At 46.3% G+C, this 25,817-nt stretch overlaps 1 protein-coding gene across 1 annotated transcript in view; it reads right to left on the bottom strand.

Moving 5' to 3' along the window:
* RGS22 (regulator of G protein signaling 22) overlaps positions 1 to 25,817 on the bottom strand; it is a 140,009-nt gene that overhangs the window by 109,100 nt on the left and 5,092 nt on the right. The window contains exons 3-4 of the mRNA XM_055128220.1: positions 13,971 to 14,033; positions 865 to 1,086 (exon numbers count right to left, since the gene is read on the bottom strand). Of these exons, the coding sequence (XP_054984195.1) occupies positions 865 to 1,086; positions 13,971 to 14,033 (285 nt within the window). The remainder of the gene's footprint in view (positions 1 to 864; positions 1,087 to 13,970; positions 14,034 to 25,817) is intronic.

Here is a 25,817-nt window from a genome sequence, read left to right as displayed (position 1 = left end):
CCCGATTTCTAAAATGTATCTAGAAACTTTGGTGCATCACACAATAGAATACTATGCAATTGTTAGGAAAGATAAAGTCATGACATTTTCGTATACATGGATGGACATGGAGAATATTATGCTGAGTGAAATGAGCAGAAAGAGAGGGACAAACATAGAAGGTCTGCTCTCATTTGTGGGATTTTAAAAAACATCATATGAGACTGATACCTAAGGACAGTAGACACAAAGGCCAGGATTATTGCTCCATAGTTGGAAGCCTGTCTATGAGCTGGGGGGAAAGCAGCTGGAATAGAGAAGGGATCACTAAGTTAATGATGGTTGGAGGGATCATTCAGGATGGGAGATGTGTGCTGAAAGTAGATAAAAGACCAAACAGGATGGCCTCTCTGTATCTATATTGCAAACCATAATGCCCAAAAGTAGAGAGAGAGTATGGAGGAAATGTCTGCCTTAGAGGCAGGGGAAAGGTTGGAAAGCGAAGGGATACTGGGGACATTTGTGGTGGAGAATGTGCACTGGTGAAGGGATAGGTGTTCAATCATTGTATGACTGAAACTCAGACATGAAAGCTTTGTAACTGTATCTCATGATGATTTAATTAAAAAAATAAAAATAAAACTCTAAATGATGCACATATTTATACTACCCATGAGTAACATAATATTCTACTATTCACAGTAAATTACATGAGCCTTTCATATTAACAATAACAATCAACCAGATTGCTAGGTGAAACTTGAAATTAATAACATGACACAGCCACAAACAACTTGGATGTCAAGATAATAAAATTTCACTTTCTCCTGCCAATTTCACCTACGATCTATCTCACAAGACGCACACTGAGAAACACTTTCTTACCATGATACTGTAGTTGACATTCACTGTTTCCGCCTCACTGGAGGCCTTCTTCTGAAAGGATTTTCCATCGCATATTCCTTTCCTTACAACATCATAGATGGGATTTCGAGGTTGGTGGGTGTATAGAATTCTTTTTAGTTGCTTTTCCAGAAGTTGTGGAGCATCATTAACTACTTCAAAAACACTGTAATCTGCATTAAATCTAATCGCCTCTGGAAAGGTCTGCAAAATAAAATAAATTTTATTTTAGAACAATTAATTTTTAATTAATTATTGCAGAACAATTAATTTTTATTTGTTTGGGGGGCCACACCCAGCCATGGCAAAGGCTAACTCCTGCCCCTTCATTCAGGGATCACTCCCTGTGGGATTTAGGAACCATATTGGATGCAGAGTCTCCTGCCCCCATGCCTGACTGTCTTCACCAGGGCCCCTCAGAGGGGGCAGGTTGAGTTTCCCTCCCTGCCCTGAGCAGAGCCCCAGCAGCCAAAGACCTCTGGAACCCAGCCACAGCCATGCTCAAGTCCCCTCTCCACATGCTTGGATGAGCCTCACGCATGAAGGAACTGGCAGAGGAACCCAGGTGTGCGGGACCCAGGGCTGAGACCTCCAAGCCTGCTGGGATCAGGACTGGGCCTCCTCCACCCAGTCCCTCCATTTTCCAGTAGCTAGGCAGTCACGTCCACAAACTGCCCCTGTGCCGTGTAATCCCATCAATGGCCAAGATCCAGAGACTATAAAACAAAGCTCCCAGAAGTGTGCAGCCACATTCGAGGATGCACGATCTCTTATTATGTAGTTCTCCCTCTTGGAGAACTCCGACAAGCTACTGAGAGTATGGTGCCCGCACGGCAGAGCCTGGCAAGCTCCCCATAATGTATTCGATTGCCAAAAACAGAACAATGATGGGTCTCATTCCCCTGACCCTGAAAGAGCCTCCAATGTGACACTGTTGGACCAGGACAAGTAAAGAGAGGCTGCTAAAATCTCAGGGCTAGGAAGAATGGAGACATTACTGGCACCTGCTTGAGCAAATCAATGAACAACGGGATGACAGTGATACAGTGATAACGTGATGGGATGCTAGGGATTGAACCTGAATAAACCCAACCTCATGCAAGGCAAGTTGCCCTACCCAATGTACTATCTCACCAGCCCCCTTAAGTTTATTTTTTTTAACCAGAAACAGTTACCAAGAAGACCAGACATTACATATATGTGTGTGCATACACACACACACACACACACACACACACACACACACACACACAGAGAGAGAATTTCGTGTTCTTATTGATTATCTCTTGCCTTGGAACTCCAGGAAAAGGGAACCCACTTTTCTTACGTGTTAAATGGTGGCAGAAATTCACTTAGAATAGGCTTCTAAGATTCTTTGGAACTGGGAGAAATATACATGCCCCTGAAGCAACGCTGTCCTCGTAGGGTGAGTTAGTAGGGAAGAATGAGAAAAGGGAAGAACTAACAATCTCTTTCATCCCCGAGAGCCATGAAAGCTGGTCTCTCTTTGCAAAAAAGAGGAAAATCAAGTTAATGTGTTCCTCATTTAGGAGCATTTCAACACCATTCCTCTCAGTAAGTCCAAAAAAAAAAAGTGAAAGACAATAATATTTCTAAGCTTTTCTCAGTAATTGGTAGATGCTGCCAACTTTTATTTAAAGGCAGTCAGTTAATTTGCGCCAGTTAGAAGTGTAGGGTTTGAACACTGACTTGCCAGCAAACTCTGAGACTCAGGGGAAAGCAAAACCCATACTTGGGACACTGTCTCCTCCACAGAGAAGCAGTGGCTTGGCAGTCCTTTTCCCTGGGGTACCCCAAATCTGGAGTCAGGCCCCATTTTGGGAATACTGATTGATTTTAGGAAGCCCTAGTCCTGTGGATTAATCCATATCTCATGAGTCATGTGGCAAAAGACACTGGTCCTAGTATAATCAGGTGCTTTACTTCTCTAAGTTTACCAAGATCCCAAGACAAGCCATAGTCAAAAGTCAATAAGAAGCAGAATAAAGCAAAACTGGTGTTAGGATCTCTGTGTGTGTGTGTGTGTGTGTGTGTGATTTAATGCCAGATAATAGAGTTCTCTTGGGGCCGGAGAGATAGTACAGCAGGTAGGATATACTTCAGGGGCATGTATATTTCTCCCAGTTACAAAAGCGCTGCATGCAGCCGACCTGGGTTTAGAATTCCATAGGGTCCCCCTAGCACCACCAGGAGTAATTCCTGAGTACAGACAGAGCCCGGAGTAAGCCCAGAGCATCACCAGGTGTGGCTCAAAAACAAAACAAACAAAAAATTAGTAGTGCTCTCAAGTGTGATTATCTCCCCTTCTAAGGAACTTAAAGCCAAGGCTCAGAGGAAGAGCTCATGTACTCAGAGCACCTGCCTTGCAAGCGCATGATCACAAGTTCAAATCTCCAGGACACGGCGGAGAAGCTTTTGAAGGCAGCAGACCCCAAGCTGGCGGCGGCTTTGAACTAGTGATTCATCTTGAAGGCTCTAATATTTGGAAATTTCAGGTTAGGAGACCGGGGTAAGCTTTAGCCTCTTACTCAGAACTCTCTCTCACTAGGACAGCCTGACCATCCCAGCCACATTAGGTCAATAGTTCATTAGCCTCTACACCAATCAACATCTGCCCCCCCCCAAACACAAAAGCAATGGTGAGCGCAGGAGTCCAAACTGCAAAGGTCACAATGGTAAAACAATGCAGAATCCCACCAGGCTAAGTGAGTGAAGACGCTAGCCCAGATGACCCAACCGGTAATGAGCTATAGAACCTCTCTGACAAGGAATTTAGAATGGAGCTGTTACAGATGCATACGGAGCTCAAAGAAACAATGGAATGCACCACCAATAAGATACAAGAAAATATGAGAGCAGAAATGAGGAAAACACAAACAAAAATACAAGGAGAAATGACAGATCTGAAAAACCTGGTAAGCAAAATGAAAAACTCAGCGGAAGGCTTCAGCTGCCGAGGATAGAATCAATGAGCTCTAGGATGAGGTACAGAGATCGCCAGACAACAGAAGACGTAAAAGAGCCTCAAAATAAACCAACAGATGACAAGAGAGCATTTGGATGAATTTAAGAACAACATAAGAATCACTGGGGGGGAGGGGCTGGAGCAATAGCACAGTGGGTAGGGTGTTTGCCTTGCACGCAGCCGACCCAGGTTCGATTCCCAACATCCCATATGGTCCCCCGAGCACTGTCAGGAGTAATTCCTGAGTGCAGAGCCAGGAGTAACCCCTGAGCTTCTCTGGGTGTGACCCAAAAAGCAAAAAATATAATAAATAAAAATTTATTGGGGCCGGAGTGATAGCACAGCAGGTAGGGCGTTTGCCTTGCACATGGCCGACCCGGGTTTGATCCCCGGCATCCCATATGGTCCCCCAAGCACCACCAGGAGTAATTCCTGAGTGCAAAGCCAGGAGTAACCCCTGAGCATCGCTGGGTGTGGCCCAAAAATAAAATAAAATAAAATAAAATTTATTTAAAAAAAAAAAAAGAATCACTGGGGTTCCAGAAGGGCAGGAAGAAAACCCTGCTGAAGAAGCACCCATCAAAGCCATTGCTGAAGTTCCCAGAGAGGGCATGCACACAGATCCAGAAGGCCCAGAGCGAACCAGCTAAAAGAAATCCAAATAAAAATACTCCAAGACACAGCCTAATCAGAACGGTGAAAAGTTTGAATCTCCAGTATCACCACATGCACAGCCCTGGCAGCCCTGCTGTCGACCCTCCCAGTTCCACAGCCAGATCCAGACATATAACGGGGTGTGTGTGTGTGTGTGTGTGTGTGTGTGTGTGTGTGTATGTATGTGTGTGAGTGTGTGTGTGAATATCGCACCCACCTCCCCACCACTGCTGTGAGCACTAAAACACATGTGTGTGTGTTTGTGTGTGTGTGTGTGTGTGTGTGTGTGTGTGTGTGTGTGGCCCGAAGTGAGCTCATGTGCAAGCAGCATGGCTAACGGGGCACAAACCTCGCCAAACACCACAGCTGAGTGAACAAGCACCCAAACCGACACGTGCCCCTGGTGGGCACCCTAGCTAAAAATCTGCCAGCACCCTAGTCAGGTGTTTGTGAGCAAACCTTGATCATCACAATGAGAACATCGCCCATAGCAGAGGGAGGGGATGGTGGGGGGAGAGAATTTTGAAAATTATGAGAAAAAGAAAAAAAAGAGCTTCCTATAACACTTAAAAGTGCACAGATCATTGCAAACCATGATGCCGAAAAGGAGAGAGACAGAGAGTAGTAAGAGGAGGAGGAGGAGGAGGAAGAACAGGAGGAGGGGAAGGAGGGGAAGGGAGAGGAGGAGGAGAAAAAGAAGGAGGAGAAGGAGGGTTGCCATAGAAGTAGGCTGGGGGTAGGGTGTGATAGGAGGGAACCTGGGGACACCGGTGCTGGGAAATGTGCACTGGTGGAGGGATGGGTGTGGAACACTGTATGACTAAACCTAGTCAAGAACAGCTTTGTAAGGGGCTATCTCACAGTGATTGGATAAAAAAATAAAAAAAATTTTTTTAATTCTCTGATTCTTTGTTTTGTTTTTATTTGAACCACACCTGTTGGTGCCCAGGGCTTACTCCAGGCTCTGTTCAGGAATCATTCCTGGCAGTGCTCAGGGGCCCATATGGGGTGCCAGAGAATTGACCCCAGTTTGGCCATAGAAGGCCATCCTCCCCCCTGCTGTGCTATAGCTCAGGCCCTCAGCGCCTGATTCTAAGAGCACAGAAGGTGAAGAACAGAGTCAACGCCTGCCCCAACTCGTTGACACTGACTGTCCAAGGGCCAGTGTTTGGAGAGGAGAGGAAGGGGAGCAGAACCCCGCTGCTTCCCCTGCCACCACCGGGTCCACGCTCACTCTCCTCTTCTATGAGGAAGAGGCAACAAAACACTGACAAATCACCCAAAAGGCCCCAGCAGCCACTGGCCAGCAGGGGTCTGCCTACAAAGCTGGGGGGTGGCCCCGAGTCGTTTTATCTGGCATGTCCATGAATTTTGGGAGACTGGGCTTGGCGAGCAGCTCCAGGGAAGGCAAGGAGGAACAACGCAGAGAAAGAAGTGTGGGGCAGGGCATGCTGCTCTCCTGAGAGTGCTCATGAACAGGTGTCTGAACTCAAACCTTCGCTCCACCCCCAGCTTCCCCTTTCAAACATCCATCATCCCAGGCCTGTCCCCCAGGGTCCCCACTAAGGTCACCCCCTCCCATACTCCTGATCTCTTGATTATCACGACAGGTGACTTCCTCCTACTCCAGGGGCCCTTCAGAGCTTTTCCCCTGCAGCCCACGGCTCAGGCTCACGGGGGCTCTCTGTCCTCGGCGGGCAGCTCAGGGAGCAACAAGGAGACGGAAAGCCGCTGCGACCACAAAGCTCACCCCAGTGAAGGGGGCGGGCCTGACGGGTGGCAGGGAAAAGCAAAGCATACTGAATCAAGTGGGCCCCCACAAAATTCATGTGGGGGGTCCTGTTTCTAGAGTGGGAGGATCCCAGTGAGGATTCCCCCAGCACTGAGGGCGTCTTAGGCTGTTTGGTGGATGGCCAGGTGAGATGGGGGTGCAGGGGGGTGCTTAAAGCTCAACGTCTACAGAAACCAGCGCAGGGTGCTGAAGGATGGGAAGCAGGAGGATGGGGAGCACTGTGGGGTGGGCAGCTTCTCCTCTCCCTGCTTCCCCATCTCCAGCATGTCTGGGGCAGGGGGTGGAGAGGTGTGTGGACGGATACAGCTAACACCATCCTCCTCTGCTCACTCTCTGCTGAGCTCCAGTAACTCGTTTTGAGTGACAAGGCACCCTGGGTGGCAGCTCGGACCCCTCTCGCCTGATGGGAAACCAGGGAAGAGGATTGAGCTCCTGAGGACAGAACCCAGGTGAGCTGCCAAGTCTGTGACTTCCAGCCGCACTCCTGGGTCCTCAGACACAGGGTCACGTCCAGGCGCCATCTACGTCCCGGGCACAAGCTCTTCGCTCCTACCACTGCTGAGCTTATCAGCAACACCCCGGAGGTTAGTTCAATCAACAACAATAACAGACAGAAGTTGGGGGGAAAGGCAGAGAGACAGGGGTGAAGGGAGCAGGGTGGGGGTGGTTAACCCTCGGGCTGATTCGAGGAACTCAGAATCAGCCCCCAACCACAGGACGCCTTGAGTTTCTGCAAGGGCAGTGGTCAGCCCACACTCTCCCCTGACTTCATGTTCTTATTTCCGAAGTATCTCCTTTTCCAAGTTCTCTGCAAAAAATCACCCCGAAGGTGGTGAAAGCTAACTTTGTAGTACCAGTCATCCATGTGCGAAAAATATTTTCACAGAAAAAGCAAGTGCATGAAAATATTCTTACCACAATAAATTGCTGGTTCCACATTTCTTTGAAAAGAGGAGGGAAGGAGGGGGGTGGGGAGAAACCCCAAACCTGTGAATAATTAGTGGCGTGCTGAAACCGCCAGCCCAGCACCACTGAAACACACCGGGTGCCAAATTATTTAGCTGAACAGTATTTAAATTAAAAACTAATGACTAGGTTAATTTAATACATGTTCATCTCTGCTCCAACTCTGTCTCTCCTAATTGAGCGCCAAAGCTGTGCCTTAAACATGCGCCCTGGACCGTGAAAGAAAACCAGCTGACCGCAACAAGCCGGTTACCAATAACAACTTTCTTTTAATCTAAGTTTTATTGTCATTTTAGATGTTACCCCATGAGCTATTTACTGGGCATATTCGCCAATTGGATGGTGGGGGCGGGGGGTAGACACTGTGCCGTGTGAAATCCACAGAAAGCATCCTGCGTTCATAAAATAAGTTGTGTTGGGTTATGTCCGTGCAATTCTTCCATCTGGGCCATCAAACCACCCCAAGGCCCACCAACACCTCTAAAAATCAGTCTTGGGGGCCAGGTTGGGCTAAAAGCTCCTGCTCTGCCCGTGGTAATCCTTTTTGGATCCCAGCACCTCATACGGTGCATCAGGAGTGACCCCCAACCTCAGATCCGGGAGTTTTATTTATTTGAGACCACTGGGGTTGTGGCCTCAAAATAAAACCAATCCATCTACTCAAGTAGAGGAAACCCCAAAGCTTTGTTCCCCTTCATCCACTCATTTCCCAAACCTAGACTTGGGTTTTTTTTTCCCTCTCTCTCTCCCCTTACCCACAAATCCAGCGAACATGTAACTCCTTCATAAAGCTGCAAGAAATTATAATCGTTTACAGATTAAAAGCGGGTGGGGGGGGGCTGTAGAGAATCAGTCCAAAAAAAAAGTTGCGGTAAAATTCCAAAGGCACATAGCTAAGTTCTGTCTGGCAAACACATGACATACCTAGCCTGCACGGAGGGTATAGACCAGGCCACCCCTTCAGCTTCTGCAAACCATAAATGTCACAAACATTCTAAACCACCCACAGAGGACCAACCTAAATCTGTATGTGGGCTCATCTATTCAACCCCACAATAGTCACTGAGCATAAAACACACCAAACAAGACCAAAAGGAGGGAAAAAAAATGTTTTCACACTATAGTACAGAAGAAAACTTAATAAGCAAACACATGTCCATAAAGAGTTGACAGAAAAAAAGGAAAAAAAAAAAACCTCCCAGACACCAAATGAAAACAATATCTGAATGTGAGCCTGGCAAGAGAACAAAGGGAATGAAGTTATGAAAGCACGGGTTTGGAAAGGGCCATAATCATTTATAATAGCAGCAACTGTCCTGGATTCCCCTCATCAAAAAAGAACACAGACACGGGCCACCAGCCATCAACGTCTGCATCTTACAAAGGGTCCCCCAGGCGGAAGGGTGGAATGGAAAGAAATGGAGGAGCAAGAAGACCTGAACCCTGGGCCCATTTCTGACACAGCCCAGTTAGGGGACCACAGGCACGTCACTCCAGATGTGGATGAAGCCTCAGAAGTTGAAGGTCCAAGGGTCTTTGCGGACAAGTGGGCTCTGTAGCTGTCTGTGTGCTCAGCCTTCCATTGCTGGGGTGTAAGGCTCAAAGGTGACAAAGAAGGGAAGGTAGAAGAGAGCTTGGTTTGAAAGACAGACATAAAAAGAGAATCACCCTTGGGGTGCTTTTTATTTTCTTCTTATTTTTTTCTGAATCCCACCTGACAGTGCTCAGGAATGACTTCTGGCTCTGCGCTCAGGGATTACTCTTGGCAGGCTCGGGGACCATATGGGTTGCCAGCTGCCGGGATCAGACCCAGGCCATGTGCAAAGCAAATACCCTCCCCGCTGTTGGATTACCTCTCCCCCCCCCAAGCAGTTGTTTTTTTGAGTTTTTTTTGGGGGGGGTTGTTGTTGTTGTTGTTGTTTTGCTTTTTGGGTCACACCCGGCGATGCACAGGGGTTACTCCTGGCTCTGCACTCAGGAATTACTCCTAGCGGTGCTTGGGGGACCATATGAGATGCCGGGGATCAAACCCAGGTAGGCCTCGTGCAAGGCAAACGCCCTACCCGCTGTGCTATCGCTCCGGCACCCCCAATTGCTTTTTAAGATGCTTAAGAGACCTGCAGGGCATGGCAGGGAGGTGGGTGGAGAGATAGTAAGATGAGTAGGGCACTAGCCTTGCATGCAGCTCAACCTGGGTTCGATACCCAGCAACCCATATTTTCTCATGACCACTGCCACAAGTGATCCCCAGGTGTAGAGCCAGGAGCAAGCCCTGAGCACTCTGGGTATCGCCCAAGAATCAAACAAACAAAAATTCCCAAAATAGAAGAGATTTGGTCCAATTTCCTTTCACTGAAAATGTCTAATCCCTCAATGCATACAGCCCCCACAAAATAGTCCCAAAAGACCATTTCCTGACCTACACCTGGATCCCTTTCAAAACTTCAAACTTCCTCTTTCTAGTGTTACTGTCTCTGTCACTGTCATCCCATTGTTCGTCAATTTGCTTGAGTGGGCACCAGTAACATCTCCATCGTGAGACTTGTTATTGTTTTTGGCATATCGAGTATGCCTGGGGGAGCTTGCCAGGCTCTGCCATGCGGGCGGGACACTCTCGGTAGTTTGCCGGGCTCTTTGAGAGGGACGGAGGACTCGAACCCAGGTCAGCCTCGTGCAAGGCAAATGTCCTACCCACTGTACTCTCACTCTGAAACTGCCTGCTATCGCCCTCCAGCCCCCCAGCATCTGTTCTCCTCCTCCTCCTCCCTCAGCTCTTCCAGCACTCAAGTCCTCCTCCAAGTCAGGCTCAACACCTACACTGTGTAACCCCTCCTCCTCCAACATAGCTTCTAGAATGTTCATGGAATAAGTAAGTTTCCCTGGTTCTAGCCTAGTAGAGCAAATCTTTTTTTCGGGGGGGGGGCGCTGCACAAGCAGAGGCTGTTCCTGACTCTGTTCAGGAGCAATACCCCTGAAGGTGCTCTGAGCAACACACATGGTCCCAGGGAATCAAACTAGGGCCGTAGCTGCCTTCACCACATGCAAAACAAGTGCCCTGCCTTCCTGGATCAACTCTCTGGAACAGCAGGTCTGACAACCCAGTCTGATCCAGCCCCCTACAAAACATGAACCGAGTGCCTTCTAGGTTCCATACTCTTGATCTTAACTACCCTCCGAGGAAAGCACCATTAGAAAGCATTCACCTGGAGCCAGAGAGACAGTGCAGGGGTCAGAGTGCTTGCCGTGCACACTGTCAACTTCAGCTCAATTGCCAGATCCCCACATAGACCCCTGAGCACCAGTCGGAGTGATCCTTGTGCACAGAACCAAGAGTAGGTCCAGAGCACCACTGGTGTGATCAAACCCTCTCACCCAAAATACATAAACTTGGTTTTATCTTGTTTTGGGATACCCTGATTTTTTAATAACACCTTACTTTTATCCCAATGACCAGCGCATTTCTCTGTTGCCAACTGTGGACTCTACAAACTTGGAGCCATATGGACCCATACAGGCCATGTCACTTCCCAGCTCGGTGGCTTTAAATCGGAAAACACTGGTTCAGATGTTAGCATCCATCCAAGTCTCTGACAAAAATATTTTGTAAAAGTCAAAGCCAAGGACAGATTTGCAGGGCACCAAAGATGATCCTCGACCCATTGATGGGACAGTAGGGGTGGCAACGATCACACGGTGGGATGGAAGATGGCATGATCAGCAAGAGAAGGGCAAATGCTATGCCAAAATCTTCACTTACTGACCTCATACCAGAGTCTTTTAAGAGCATTCCATGGTCCTCACAGGGAGAGTAATGGTGGGATGAAGTCACAGAGGGTAGGGGTAGTGGGTGGAGGTCATTACCACCTCATATGGAAACACTGAGCTGGAACCCACTTCTGTCTCCCTCCTGTAGGTAAGCATGGAAAAGCACGGGAAAAGTACACCGTGTGTGGTTGATGCAGTCGGGTTGGGGATGGAGGGGAGGGGAGTCAAGATGGCAAGTCGAGGGGGGGGGACCCCAAACAATATTCAGTCAGAGAGCTGGAAAGGTGAGGTGGAGGCCGAACATAGAATCTGGAATTCCATGCGTCGGAATAGGAACACCAGGCTACGGGCTATTAAGAGTCGACCCCGACTGGCTGTGGTGCATGAACTCGTTCGCATATTTGAAAACTCATTTCACAGCTAATGATAAGGGTTTGGGGGCTAGGGTCAAAGTGGGCGCCTGAAGATGAATTGTTTTTAGCCAGGGCTGACAGGGATGAGAAAGGCTTTTCTAGAAGTGAATAGACAAGGGTGGGGGACAAGGTTCCCAGGCTCAGAGATCAGGAGGATTTGCAGTGTATTCCTGTCTGGGAAATGTGAAGAAGGCCAATGGGCTGGAAGAGAATTAGCAAGGGGAAGAACAGTAGGGAAATAAAGATCAACAGATGCCTGGCAGAAGTCAGACTCTATAGGATTCTGGAGTCTGCTCTGACTGAACAGAGAAGCCACTAGACAGGGTTTCAGCAGGAAGTAGCAAGACATAATTTTTTATGACTCTTGCCATCAGCATGATTACTACTTATTGAAATCATAGGGCTAAATTTATGGTGTCTTAAAATACCATTTCATGACTCTCCAAGGAGAGAGAGGGGTGGGGAAGGGAAAGGGAAAGGGAAAGAGAGAGAGTGGCCTGGCATTGTTACTGAGTGGACCCCCAGGCTGGCTCTGAGTCTTAGATGGTCCATAAACCAAGCCTTGACTAATCTTGTCCAGGACTTGCCAGGAAATTCTTGTGTTATGACAATCCAATGTCCATCACCTTTCCTATCCCCCTACTCACTCTGGAAACACGTTTCCCCTTCCTCCTTCTGGTGGCATAAAAAGTCTGGGTGTAGGCAGGAGATTGAAAGGGGCTGAGAGAGGGGGACTCTGGAGCGATGGGACTGGGAGAAGTTGACGTAGTGGGGCATGAGATGGACAAGGAAGTCACAGCCCAGGTGTGAAGTGTGATGAGATGAAGGGACAAAGACACATTCAGGTCAGTGGACCAGCTTGGGCAAAACCAGCCCCTGACATTCCACGGAGTACACGAGAGAAAGCAGAGAGGGCAACTAGTAACTCTAGCTGGGTGGCAGAACTGTGGCTGGACTTTTCCTACATTTGAGGTACATTTTCTGTACTGTCATTCTTTCTGGGATAATCATAGTCTTTAAAGAAAAAAAGGAAAGAATAATAGGCAGGGGAACTTGTTTCCTGGAGCAAGTTAAAGTCCCAAAGGAATTCCCCAAAGTTATTTGGCCTACAGCCCTTTTCAGAAAAGAGATATAATTCACTCCAGGAAATCTATCTTTTTTTAAGGGAACAAACACAAAGGGACCCCAAAACTGCACCCCAGTGAGCACTGACCTCTTTGGTCTTTGGTAAACACTGATCTACAGGATCACCCACGGGGAGCGATAAGACATAAATCTTGGGACATTAAAATCAAACTCAGGGGCTGGAGCAATAGCACAGCAGGTAGGGCGTTTGCCTTGCATGCGGCCTACCTGGGTTCAATGCCTAGCATCCCATAGGGTCCCCCGAGCACCGCTGGGAGTAATTCCTGAGTGCAAAGCCAGGAGGTAACCCCTGTGCACTACCGGTGTGACCCAAAAAGCAAAAAAAAAAAAAAAATCAAACCCAATACAAATATATAGTTGTTGTTGTTGTTTTTGTTATTGTTGTTGTTGTGGTTGAAATTTCACTCAAAAATGTACTGGGTTGGGGGATACTAGAGAATGCAGACTAAAGCAAAGATTCTCTGGGCCTTTTGGTCTTATACAAGTGGCCAAGCAGAGCTGAAGAGTTGGACAAGATAAGGCCCCTGCAGGAACCCTGTCCAGTCACCTATTTGCCTGCTGGGGCAAGAACAACAGATTCCATTGGAAAACAGAAAATACCAAGAAACAAACACACGTGCACAGTCTGATACATCCACAGAGACGAGGACATTGGCACTTTTCCTTCAAAGGGTGTGTCTGAATGCTTTTCAAAAGAGACCACACTATTGTGGTATAGTTCCTTAAAAATCACATAAGACTTTTTTATATTCCAAATTTTCTCCTCATAAGTCTTTTCATGAGGAAACGTTTTCTGTTTTCACAGCAACGGAAACCTTCTCCTATCTAATTTTCCCTTACCTGACATCCCCACTTAATTCTCTCTCCAAATGCGAGAGTGCCTTCCTTCCCACCCAGACCCTTCACGAATTTCAGTCACTGCTCAGATGGAAAATCTATTCTTTGGTGCCCATTTACATCTTACACATTCTTGCTGTACAAGTTTAGTTGCCTTACACATGTGCTACTTTAATATCTGCCCAAGAAGATGATAATAATGGCCCAGAGGCATAAAATTTAGTTCTAAATCTTTTCATATCCCATCCTTATCACATCTGTTCAAAGCTTGAAATGGTGCCAGATACAACTGTATCCAATTGGATACGAAAGCATCAAAAGAATGCTTTTGAAGGTTAGAAAAATGCCAGTTTTCTTCCATGAGTACTAAATATGAATCAAACTCAAATTTTTAATACATAGACACAGATTTTACCTAAATGTTCTAATTAGTAGTTTAAATTTACCCTTATTCATTGGTCTCACAAGATAATTCAGTGATTATAGTATTTTGCTTCGGTATATAGTCTGTAGAACATAATATACTCACAGGCAGGCTTAGGAATTCATTAAAGTAATCCACAAGGAAACTATCTGTTGCCAAAGAATATTCCTACAAAAGAAATTAAAAATAGTGTTAGGTTTAAAATAAAATATGATTTATTAGGACTGGAGCAATAGCAGATAGGGCGTTTGCCTTGCATGCGGCCTACCTGGGTTCAATTCCTCTGTTCCTCTCTGAGAGCCCAGCAAGCTACCGAGAGTACCCCACCCACACAGCTGAGCCTGGCAAGCTACCTATGGCATATTCGATATGCCAAAAACAGTAACAACAAGTCTCACAATAGAGACATTACTGATGCCTGCTCAAGCAAATCGATGAACAACGGGATGACAGTGTTATGTGCTACATGATTTATTAGAAGCCAATAATACTCTCTAGTTCTGCCACTAATAGATTATAAGGTCAATTTTCACATCAGTTTCAGTTGGCCAATGGGGAATGTTCACTAAAAACAGAGCTCACTGCTACAATATCTGGTCAGAGAGAGAGAGAGAGAGAGAGAGAGAGAGAGAGAGAGAGAGAAGGAGAAAATGGAGTGGAACCAACTCTTCAGAGACTGAGCTTCTCTGCCCAGCTGTGAAACAATGCATGAAAAATACAGAGACATCAACAGGAACCATAAAATTCTATGAGGGCTAACTTTCCCACCATATGAATAAAACATACATCTTAAGGGGCTGGAGCGGTACAATAGGTAGGGTGTTTGCCTTGCATGTGGCCGACCTGGGTTCGGTCCCCTGCATCCTATATAGTCCCCTGAACACCACCAGAGGTAATTCCTGAGTGCAGAGCCAGAAGTAACCCCTGAGCATAGCCAGATGAACCCAAAAAACAAAACAAACCAGAAAAAAAAAGGAAGAAGAAAAGCAGAACCAAGATGGTCAGGAGCCGTAGTCAGGGATGAAATGAAACTCAGAATTTAAGTTTCTTAAATTGCCCCATGGAAGTGAAAAGCTAAGTGGAGAAAATACAGCTCTGCTGGGGACCCCGCTCTGCACCCCACCATAATGCACGTGGGGGTCCTTATCCTGCTTCGCTTCATGAAGAAGCTTGACCGAGCCTAGGCAGAGAAGCTGGACATGCTTGTTCCCGTAACTAACTCATCCACAAGAGAGTCACTTTTTAAACGGGCAAATTTGGAGGTCCACAGCCAAGAACAAGTTCTCTCTTCCAAATGAAACACCTTATTTTATTAGCAATTGTTTCCATTGTGTCAAAGGCACATCGTGGCATACTCCAGTATCTGGTACATGTGTTTATTTTGTTATTCATAATTATTTTTCAATTTTACAAATCTAACATGAAAGTTGACAATATGACACAATGCTATTATTTCCATATGGCTGAATATTTTCTTCTTCCCCTACCGGCCAACTTTTTTTTAAATGATTGCAGTATAGTGTTGAAGTTTTAAGGAAGATATGAAAGTATATTAACACCTAGTTTGGAAAATCAATTTTCAGGGTAATTTCTTTAAGTGACTGCAGTATCAAAGTACAGCTATTAGCAATCAGCCATAACACTTCAATTTGGGAGTTTATTTAAAATCTGAACTATTTTAAACCACAAGTAAAGGATTTAAATGCACCTAAATCCTGAACTGATGAAAACAACAAGGGTGGGGTCTCATAACTCTCCTGAATCTGTGGTGGTGCCTTGGTGATACATCCTCCAGAACAGGGGCCCAGAGTCCAAGTACTCAGGACTCTTGCCTTGTACCCAGCCGAACTGGGTTTTGTCCTCAGCTCCCCCTATAGTCCCCTGAGCACCACCAGGAGTGATTTCTGAGCACAGAGCCAGGAATGAGCCCTAAGCATCACTAGATGTGGCCCAAAGTTAAGGAAACAAACATCCTCCAGAATAGCTTCTGAAAGATCGTGATCTAATTACGCAGAGCTCGTTTGCTGGTTGTTGGTGAAGAGATTCTGGTTTTTTGATTTGGGGATTTTTGTTGTTGCTGTTTCTGTTTTGGGCCCTTCTTCAGTCATATTCAGGGCTTACTCCTGGCAAGGCTCAGGAGCCTGGGTGGAGTGCTGGAACCGAACCCAGGTCAGCCGAATTCAAGGCAAGTGATCTACCTGCCATCCACGATGCCTCCAGCTCCCAAAGTGAGTTTGTTTTCTTTTGTTTGGAGGAGAGGTGCACCCCCAGCTGTGCTCAGGAATCACTACCATCAGCGCTTCAGGGACTGTATGTGTTGCCAAGGATCAAACCTCTGCCGGCCACATGCAAGGCAAGTGCCTTACCCATTGTTCTCTCTCTGGCAATTCTGCATCTCCCCTCCGCAAGCCCATTTCAGTTTCCACCACGTGGAGTGTGACGGCATCTGCTGGGAGGAGGGTGGGGCTATCCCAGAAGACAGCCCCCAATATCTTATCACATCAATGACAAAAAAAACATTGAGAGAGAAATAGAGAAGTGCCTGCCATAGAGGCAGGCTGGGAGTAGTGGTGGAGGGGAACGTTGTGAGGGAAACTGATGACACAGGTGCTGGGAAATGTGCACTGGTGGAGAAATGGGTGTTGGAATACTGTATGACTGAAACAATCTTATTTTTTTTTTTGGCTTCTTGGATCACACCAGTGATGCTCAGGGGTTACTCCTGCCTCTGCACTCGGGAGTTACTCCTGGCGGTGCTTGGGGAAACCATATGGGATGCTGGGAATCAAATCCAGGTCGTGCATGTGCAAGGCAAACACCCTCCCTGCTGTACTATCACTCCAGCCCCTGAAAGCTAATCATGAACAGCTTTGTAAGGGTCTATCTAACAGGGATTCAATTTTGAAAATCCTTTAAGAACAAACAAACAAAAATCATCTCTTGATCACCAAGGACCTGATAAAGCCTTTATTCTCAGCATTCTCTAAGAAAAGTTGAAAGTCTTGGGGGCTGGAGAAACAGTACAGGGGGGAAGGCATTTAACTCGAAAGCTCATTAGCCTGGATCTGATCCCCAGCACCCCATAGGGTGCCCCCAAGCACTACGATGACTGTCCCTGAGAGTTCAGTCAGGAATAACCCTTGAGCACAGCTGGATGTGGCCCAAAAACCAAAATAAATAGTTTAAAGGCCTTGATTTTCGATACTCTGTTAAGTCTTCATCTTCCAGTCCCAACATAAATGAATGAAGAGCTGAGCAATGTGGCTGAGCAGCCGAGTACATGCCTCACCTGTGAGAGGCCCTTCGTTCGAGCCTGGACACCCCCCACTCTCACAAAGAACAGAGTTGCCATATTTGGATGGAACAGCTTCCAAGTAACCACAGAACTGCGGATGGCTAATGCGACAATCAAGGGGGAAAATGGGTTACAATCAATTCCTCCATGACGTCACTTCAGGGGTCTGACTACAAAATTGTCAACCCGGACTCTGCCAAGCAATGGCAGTGTGGGAAGACGCATTCTTTTTGGAACTGCACAGACTCCTGAAACCTGTTTTCTCATGCAGCACAGGTGTGCCATCTGCGAAAGTGAACTCAGCTTTTCCATTTTCAGGCCCAACTTCCCAAGGTTTTTTCTTAAAACGGCTAAGCAAAATAACACATGTGTGCCTGCTAATATTATATAGTATATATAATATATGTGTATATATTGGTCTAAAATTTTGCTGCACCCTCTGATTAGATCAACCACAATCTCTTCATAATTCTTAAGAAGCCAGCAATACAAAGGCATCTTTATAAACAAGGGAAGTAATATAAAAACAGATACAAGCCATAGTCCAAGAAAGAATAGAAGATGTGCCATAAGAAAGTTACAGCATAAACTGTTTTTAACATCCCAAAGGTATTATCTGGAAAGAGGAAGCAAAAGAGTCCCGAGTGGAAAGAGGAAAAGCATTTGAATTCCGTTTCGCATCACTTCAAACTCTTCATTCAGAAACACACATATGCAAGAGGGAATTGCACTGAGCAGTGCATGAGCAGAAAGAGGCTGGAAAGCAAAACACAGTAAAAATTGTCACAGTTAGGTAATGGCAGAAGTAGGAAAATAATTCAAATTTCCAACTTCCTCTCAAGCCATTCAGACATTAAACCAAAGCCATTCTTGAATTTCTAATGTGGAGTCCTAAACAGGCACGCAGTAGGTCAGAATGACAACCTGGGCATAGGGTAGATCCTGCTTCCAAAGTGATACCCGTCAGAACGGGTATTATAATAATATTATATATCATGGTACATTATACAACTATTAGATTATATTATTATGTGCAGAATCTCACACAGCAGAGCCTGGCAAGCTCCCTGTGGTGTATTCGATATGGCAAAAACAGTAACAATAATGGGTCTCATTCCCCTGACCCTGAACACAACAGGGACGGATGGAGATGTTACTGGAGCCTGCTCGATCAAATCGATGAGCAACGGGACGACAGTGATACAGTGATACAGTGGTGACAATATTGTATATTAATATCCTGTAGTTGTTATGTATTTTGTTATATATTATAATACTTGTAAAGGTTATATTATTATAATGTTATTATAATATACATATATAATGATAATGTAGAGGGCATTATAAATAATCTCTCTTTACTGCTTCTCCCTAAAGTCCACTTGAGTTCTTTGATTCTCCTCCTTTGGTGAGCCCATCACTGTTCTCATCCATCCCACCAGCATGGGGAGGTGGGACGCAGTGGAAGACAACCGCATGAGTTGACATTAATCAAGGTCACTCCTGGGTGCAGAGAATGGGAGTCAATAGGTCCAACGAAAGGACCCTTCATGGATCTCTTCCACCCTTCAGGCAGCAGGGCACTGAGAGGGCAGATTTCAGCAGCCCCAGGATGGTGAGTCTGCTTGTGGGTGACCTTGACCTTGCTTGGGACTCCTCAGACCTCTCCCTCTCATGAGATGTTGGCTCCTGAGCCATGTCCCACCCCCTCACTGCTCTAAAGACACTGACCAAGGGGATGGTCAGGCTTCTGTCACGAATTCGTTAGCAAGCTGCCAGGCTGGAATTCCTGTTCGAGGGTCCCAAGATGACAGTACACAGCTCGCTATGGATACAAATTGGAGGGAAGAAGGAGGGAGGATATCAATATATAATAACAATACATAATAATATATCATGATATAGTATATCATGATATATAATATTATGATAATGCCCATCTGATGGGTATCATTTTGGGCAGGATCTACCCTATGCCCAGGTTGTCATTCTGACCCACTGAGTGCCAGTTTAGAGATGACGGTCCCAGTATTCACCTTCACAGTTACCTGATACGTCTGTCCACTGGCCTCAAGTGCTAATAATACGCTAGCTTTGAGGTGACCACTTTGAAAGCACGAGCACACAGTGCAAGAGAGTTACAATGGATTTTTTAATATTTGAGATGAGACATATTACTGATTTATCAGCTTGCTTACCCTATGAAAATGTTAACATATATTTCATGAAAGATGGAAAGAACTGGGGCTGGAGAGAGAGGATCGCCAGTAGGGCACTTGCTCTGCATGTGGCTGACCTGGGTTTGACCCCAGGCACCACATACACAAAAGTAAATTAATTAAATACTTTAATTAAAATGGGAAGAACTGTTGAGCTTTATTTTTTTTTTGGGGGGGGGAGGGAGGGCCACACGTGGAGGTGATTAGGGCTTAGTCTGGTTCTGCATTCAGAGTCACTCCTGGCAGTGCTCAGGGTAGTAGATGGAGAGCCAGGGATTGAAGCTAGGTTGGTCACATGCAAGACAAGTATCTTAACCCTTGTGCTCTCTCTCTAGTCCAAGAACTGGTAAGTTTTAAATTGAATTTCAACTCCTGCGATTTTGAATGGTTGTGAAATAACTATTTAAAATTTGACATCTTTCAAATTTCAAGAAACTTTTAAAAAAATTTTTGAGGGCATCCAAAGTAGTGTCAGGGGACCTAGGGACCACTCCCACCAACCCTCAGGCCTCTGTTCTGGGCTCTGGTCCACCGGTGTGTTACTCAGACCCATTTGTGCTTCCAGGGCCACACCTGATAATCTCAGAGCCACCTGGACAACACCCAGTGGGGCTCTGGGGACAGGCAGCAACAGGGGATTGAATTTGGACCTCGTGCGTGCCAAGCACACAATCCACCCGTTAAGTAATCAGCAATAAAACACCTTTGTTAAATATTTAATGTGGTCACTTCAAGCACAAAGTTTAATACGCCAATAAATGTTATGTGCATCCAGAGAGGTAACTAAGAAAATAAATCCACTTACAATACCATTGAAAGAAAAAAAAAATAAGCAAACAAAAATTTGTATTCTAAAGACTACAGAACATTGCTGAAAGAAACTAGAAAAGACAAATAAATGGAAAGACATAAAGGCATACCATGCTTAATGGGCTGGAAGATGATATTGTGAAGCAGTTAATACCAACCCAAAACACTCTACAGATCATCAGATCTGCAAAATCCCAATGACTTTTTATTTTCAGAAAAGGAAAGCTCGTCCTAAAATTCCTATGGGAACCTTGAATATCAAAAACAATCTTGAAAATAAACCAATGTGGAAGACTCAGATATCCTGATTTCAAAACTTACTACAAAATAACCATAATCAAAATAGTGTGGTACTAGCATAAGAACAGATGTATGAACCACTGGAACAGATTATAATTCAGGAATAAATTCTTTCATATATGGTCAAATAATTTTCAATGAGTGCGTCAAGGCTAGTCAGTGGAATAAGAATCCTCTTCAATAAATGATGCAAGTGAAAATAAATGTGTACATGCAAAAGAATGAAATTTGATCCGAATATAAAACCAACTCAAAATGGATCAAGGGTTCACACTTCAAAGCAAAACTATAAAATCCTACAAAATATAAAACAGCAGGGACTGAAGAGATAGGGTAGGAGATAAGGCAATTGCCTTGTATGTGGCTGACCCTAATTCAAATTCCTGGCACCATATATGGTCCCTTAACTAGTTCCAGGGATCACTCCTGAGCACAGAGCACACAAAATCCCTGAGCACCACTGTGTGTGGTCCCAACACCCCCCCAGTTATTTATATGTGTATGCACATACATATATACATACACTATGACATACAGAAGGAAACATAAGAACAAATCTTTGTGGTGTTGGATTTGGTAATTCTTAGATATGACATCAAAAACATAGACAACCAAAGAGCATTTCATAAAAGTTTAAGAAACATTTTGCATTAATGGAGTCTAGTAAGAAGTGAGGGTTGGACTGATAATATGGCAGGTAAGGTGCTTGCCTTGTATGCAGCCACATCCCATGTGGTCCCCTGAGCATGTCAGGATCTCTGAGAGCAGAGCCAGGGGTAATACCTGCACCATCAAGTGCGATCCAAAAACAAATAATAAATAAATAAATAAATAAGTGAGCAGACAGCCACATAAAATGTGAGGAAATATTTGCAATGCATGTATCTGAGGATGGTTTACTATCCAGACTATGGAAGTATTCCTAAATACTCTGCAAGACAGGAAACCACCCAAATATCTCCTTCATTTATTTTAAAGGGCTGGAGCGATAGCACAGCGGTAGGGTGTTCGCCTTTCACGTGGCAGACCCGTGTTAAGATTCCTCCGCCCCTCTCGGAGAGCCCGGCAAGCTACCGAGAGTATTGAGCCCACACAGCAGAGCCTGGCAAGCTACCCGTGGCATATTGGATATGCAAAAAGCAGTAACAATAAGTCTCACAATGAGAGACGTTATGCTACTGGTGCCCGCTCGAGCAAATCAAAGAGCAATGGGATGACAGTGACAGTGACATTTATTTTAAAGGTTTATCTTGGATATTTTATTTAGTAAACAAGAAAAGAAAGGGGGGGGGAAAGACAAGAAGCTCCCCGCCATGACAGACTCGCCTAAACAGGAGGCCCTAAGCCAAATAATTCAAATGGGCATGAAACTTGGATAGAAATTGCTCTGAAGTCCAACAGACACAGAGTATAAGCACGGGGGTAAGATGCCCAGCGCCACCAGCTACTCAGACATGCGAGCAGCCAATGAGACTTTACTTGACACCTTTGAGATGGCTAGAATTGGAAGCCTGGGGGTGGGGGGAGGCTGTGGAGAGACTGCTGTGGGAATCGGATATGCAGGATGACATGAGGGACATCAGGCCCATCTGTGCTTCTGCCATGCCTACACCCTAAACAACAAAAGCATGAATGCCATGGCCAGCGCCGCATGACCCAACAGCCAAAAACAGGAAAGTAGAAACCACTCATCAGGTCCACCGATGTATGAAAAGATACACAACACGTGGTATGTATATGGTCACGCCACAGGACATGAGTTGGCCCTAAGGAGATTTTTTTTAACTTAAAAAAATTTATAAAGTAGTTCACAATATTTGATTACATTTAATATTTGAACAGCAATCCCACCACCTTTACCTTCCCACCACCATATTTCGAATGTTTCCATCCCAAACCCAGCCCCTGCCCCAAAGTGGAACCGAAATAATTTATTTCATATTGTTTGTTATGAAAAACCACTGAAAATGCTACCCAAAATTTTTCCTTAGGTGAAAGAGTGTGAAGATTGTTTTATTTCACCCAGGGGCCATTAAGCCCTTCTGTAAGAGATCACTAACATGCTGTTAAAGGTTTAGCTTTGTGTGGTTAAAAAAAAAATATTTCCCTCTAAGATTGGTTGCCTCCTACTTTAAACCCCATCAAAGTGGCGTGGTACGGGCCCTAGGAGATTCTGGCGGGGGCAGCAACACTGCAAATGGCTTACAAGCCAGATACAAATGGGCAAATAGCAGAGGAGCCCCCCATGTGTCTGAGAAACCCACCACGGACCAACTCAAAAAAAAGACAAAAAAGTGGGGGTGGGTGGCAGGGGTTGGGGGAAATGACAAACTGCTGCTTTGTGACTCACAGTTTCAGTTTGGGAAGATGAAAACGCTCTGCAAGTGGAGAGTGGCTGCAGAGCAATAGGGATTCTCTTTATTCCCTTGGGTTACTCTTTCTAAATGATTGACATGAAGGCAGAGTGACAGTATAGCAGGCAGTGTGCTTGGCTTACAAGCAACTGACCAGGGTTTGATCCCTGACATGACACATGGTCCCCGGGCCCGGCCAGGAGTGATCCCTGAGCACAGAGCCAGGAGTAATCCCTGAGCACTGCTTGGTGTGACTGAAACACAAAAAAGTGGGGGAGGGGTGGTGAATATCAAGTTGCTTGGCACCCTCGGACAGTCTCAGTGTCTGGCATACTAAAGGTGCCAAACCCCCCAAACATTTTCTGTCCACTGACTTGGGTCCCCTCCACTAAGCCAGGCTTCTGGACCCCAGCGTCACTCTCCAGTCCGTAACATGACACCGACACTGTCATCTTTCCTGCCCCTCGGGGCTGCTCCAACTGATAGATCCACCTTCCTGACCACACCTCAGCTGGCACTTCTACCTGGGCTGGCGCGGGAATGCAATCTGCTCCAGTCTTACTCCACGCGGCCATGCCACAGCCACCATAATTCTTTAGACAGTCACGTTGACTTGGGAAGCCTTTTCTCCCATTGGGCCCTGCCCATCCTCTTCCCACTCCACGTGTTTAGTATCACATCTTCCCTCTCATAAGGTTCATACTCCATCTAAGGCCTCCCACGCCGGCTGGCACCTCTGCACAACGAAGCCTACTTTGGTTTTTATGTTCCAATGCCTCTAGACCTGCACCATGCTTTGGTGGGGCGGGCTAGGGAGGGCGAGGGGATGATGCTTAAGTGACTGCTCGGAGGACTGGAAACCAGAAGGGGCCACTCCAGCTCTCGTAAAATGAAAAAGGGCTATTTTACCCAAAGAGGAGAGCAGGCAGAAAGAGAGAGAGAGAAGGACAAAGGGGGAGAGAGAGAAGAAAGAGAGAAAAAGGAGAGAGGGGAGAGAGAGACAGAGGGAGGGAGAAAGGAGAAATAGAGGAGAGAGGGGAAGAATAGAGAGGAGAGAAATAGAGGAAAGGGAGAGAGAAAGAGAGTGGGAGAGAGGAGAGAGATAGGAAAGGGAGAGGAGATAGGGAGAGAGAGAAAAGAGGAAAATGGAGAGAGGGAGAGAGAGGGAGGGAGGGTGAGGGATAAAAGAGAGAGGGAGAGAGAAGAGGGAGACAGGAGAGAGAAAGAGAAAGAAAGTGGGAGAGAGAGGGAGAGAGAGGTAGGAGAGGGAGAGGAGACACAGGGAGACAAAGAAGGCAAGAGAGGGAGAGAGAGAAAAGAAAAAGGGAGGGAGAGAAAGGAGAAACAGAGGAGAGAGAGGGGGAGAGTAGAGAAAGAGAGAGGAAGAGAGAAGGAGAGGGGGAGGAGAAAGAGAGAGGGAGAAAGAGGAGAGAGAAAAGAGGGACTAAAGAGAGGAAGAGAGGGGGAGGGAGAGAGAGGGAGAGAGAAAGAGGAAGAGAGGGAGAGATAGGAGAGGAAGAGGAGAGAGAGAAAAGAGGAAGAGAGGGAGAGATAGAAAGAAAATAGAGAGGGAAGGAGATAGAGCAAAGAGAGGGAAAGAGGAAGAGGAGGGAGGGAGAGATAAGAAAAGGAGAGGAGGGAGAGAAAAGAGAGTGGGAAAGGAAAAGAGAGGGAAGGAGATAGAGCAAAGAGAGGGAAAGAGAAAGAGAGAGGGAGATAAGAAAGGGAGAGGAAAGAGGGAGAGAGAGTTGGAGAGAAAGGAAATAGAGAGGAGGGAGGGAGAGAAAGGAGAGAGGAGAGAAAGAGTATAGAAAGAAAGAGGAAGAGAGGAGGGAGAGAGAAATAAGGAGAGGGAGAGATAGAGAAAAGAGAGAAAGAGGGAGATGGAAAGAGGGAGAGAGGGAGATGGAAAAACGGAGCAAGAGAGAAAGTGAGAGAAAGAGGAGAGAGGGAGAGATAGGAGAGCGAGAGGAGAGAGAGAGCCCCCAAGGCGAAACAGCACCGCAAAGTAGTGGGTTAGAGCACCGACTGCTTAGGCCAAAGGAGCTCCGGAAGCTTAAGAGCTGGAAGGCCAGGTCCATGGAATACCCACTGGTCAAAGAGGAGGCATCTGAAGGAGAGGCTCCTGCAGTGACCACCCGGCCTCTCCTCCTCCTCTCTCATCACGGCTCTAATGAGACCACTCACTGGTCCCTGGTATCCTAAGGGTTTGCCCAGTAATCTGGATGTTACAACCTGGTATTCTGATCTAAAAGAGAAACAAATGGGCTAATGCCTTTCCTCGCCATTCCGCCCATCACCCCCTAGCCAGTTGAACTTAGTAGCTCCCGGCAACCATTAGGCATCTGAAGATGGGGCTTCTCTAAGTCTTATGTGCTTTGGCTCAGACCCCGAATTCACGCCTAAACACTAAGCTGCTGGTCCATCCCATGCCCACTTAGAGAGCACCTTTCCAAACAGAAGGCTCGCCACATTGGGAAGTAGCGAGGGGCCACGTGTGCCCCCGACTGTGCCTAATTCAAGCAGAAGTTCAGGCAGGTGCTCACCCACCCGCGTACTTGTTGATCCACTTACTGATAGAACTTAAGTTCTAACACAGGCTCGGCGGTGCCAAGAGGCATCAGAGAACTTGATGCCAACCAGAGATCTGGGCTCCCCAGAGAGGAATTCCAAACAGCCTCACACTTTCCAGAGGGGCTCTGGGATCCATCTCAGTTTCCAAAAGACTTGTTGGAAACACTCCTGACACCCGGCCCACACACTCAGGGGACAGACGGAGAATGGGGGTGAGGAGAGGTCCAGCCCGGCCTAGCCGCGAGTGCTACCTAGTGGCCCAAACCAGCCTGTGGGCGCTGGGCCATGGCTATGGTCTGGAAAAATAAACAGCACAGGTCAGGATGTTTCTGTGTAACTAGACGGTCTTGTTCATGAAACCTGGAGACACGGGGTCTTTTTTTCTTTTTTTTTTGCATGT

Source organism: Sorex araneus, chromosome 2, assembly GCF_027595985.1.
Source record: "Sorex araneus isolate mSorAra2 chromosome 2, mSorAra2.pri, whole genome shotgun sequence".
In the NCBI taxonomy this organism is placed as follows: domain Eukaryota; kingdom Metazoa; phylum Chordata; class Mammalia; order Eulipotyphla; family Soricidae; genus Sorex; species Sorex araneus.
This window is presented reverse-complemented; position numbering and strand designations above follow the sequence as displayed.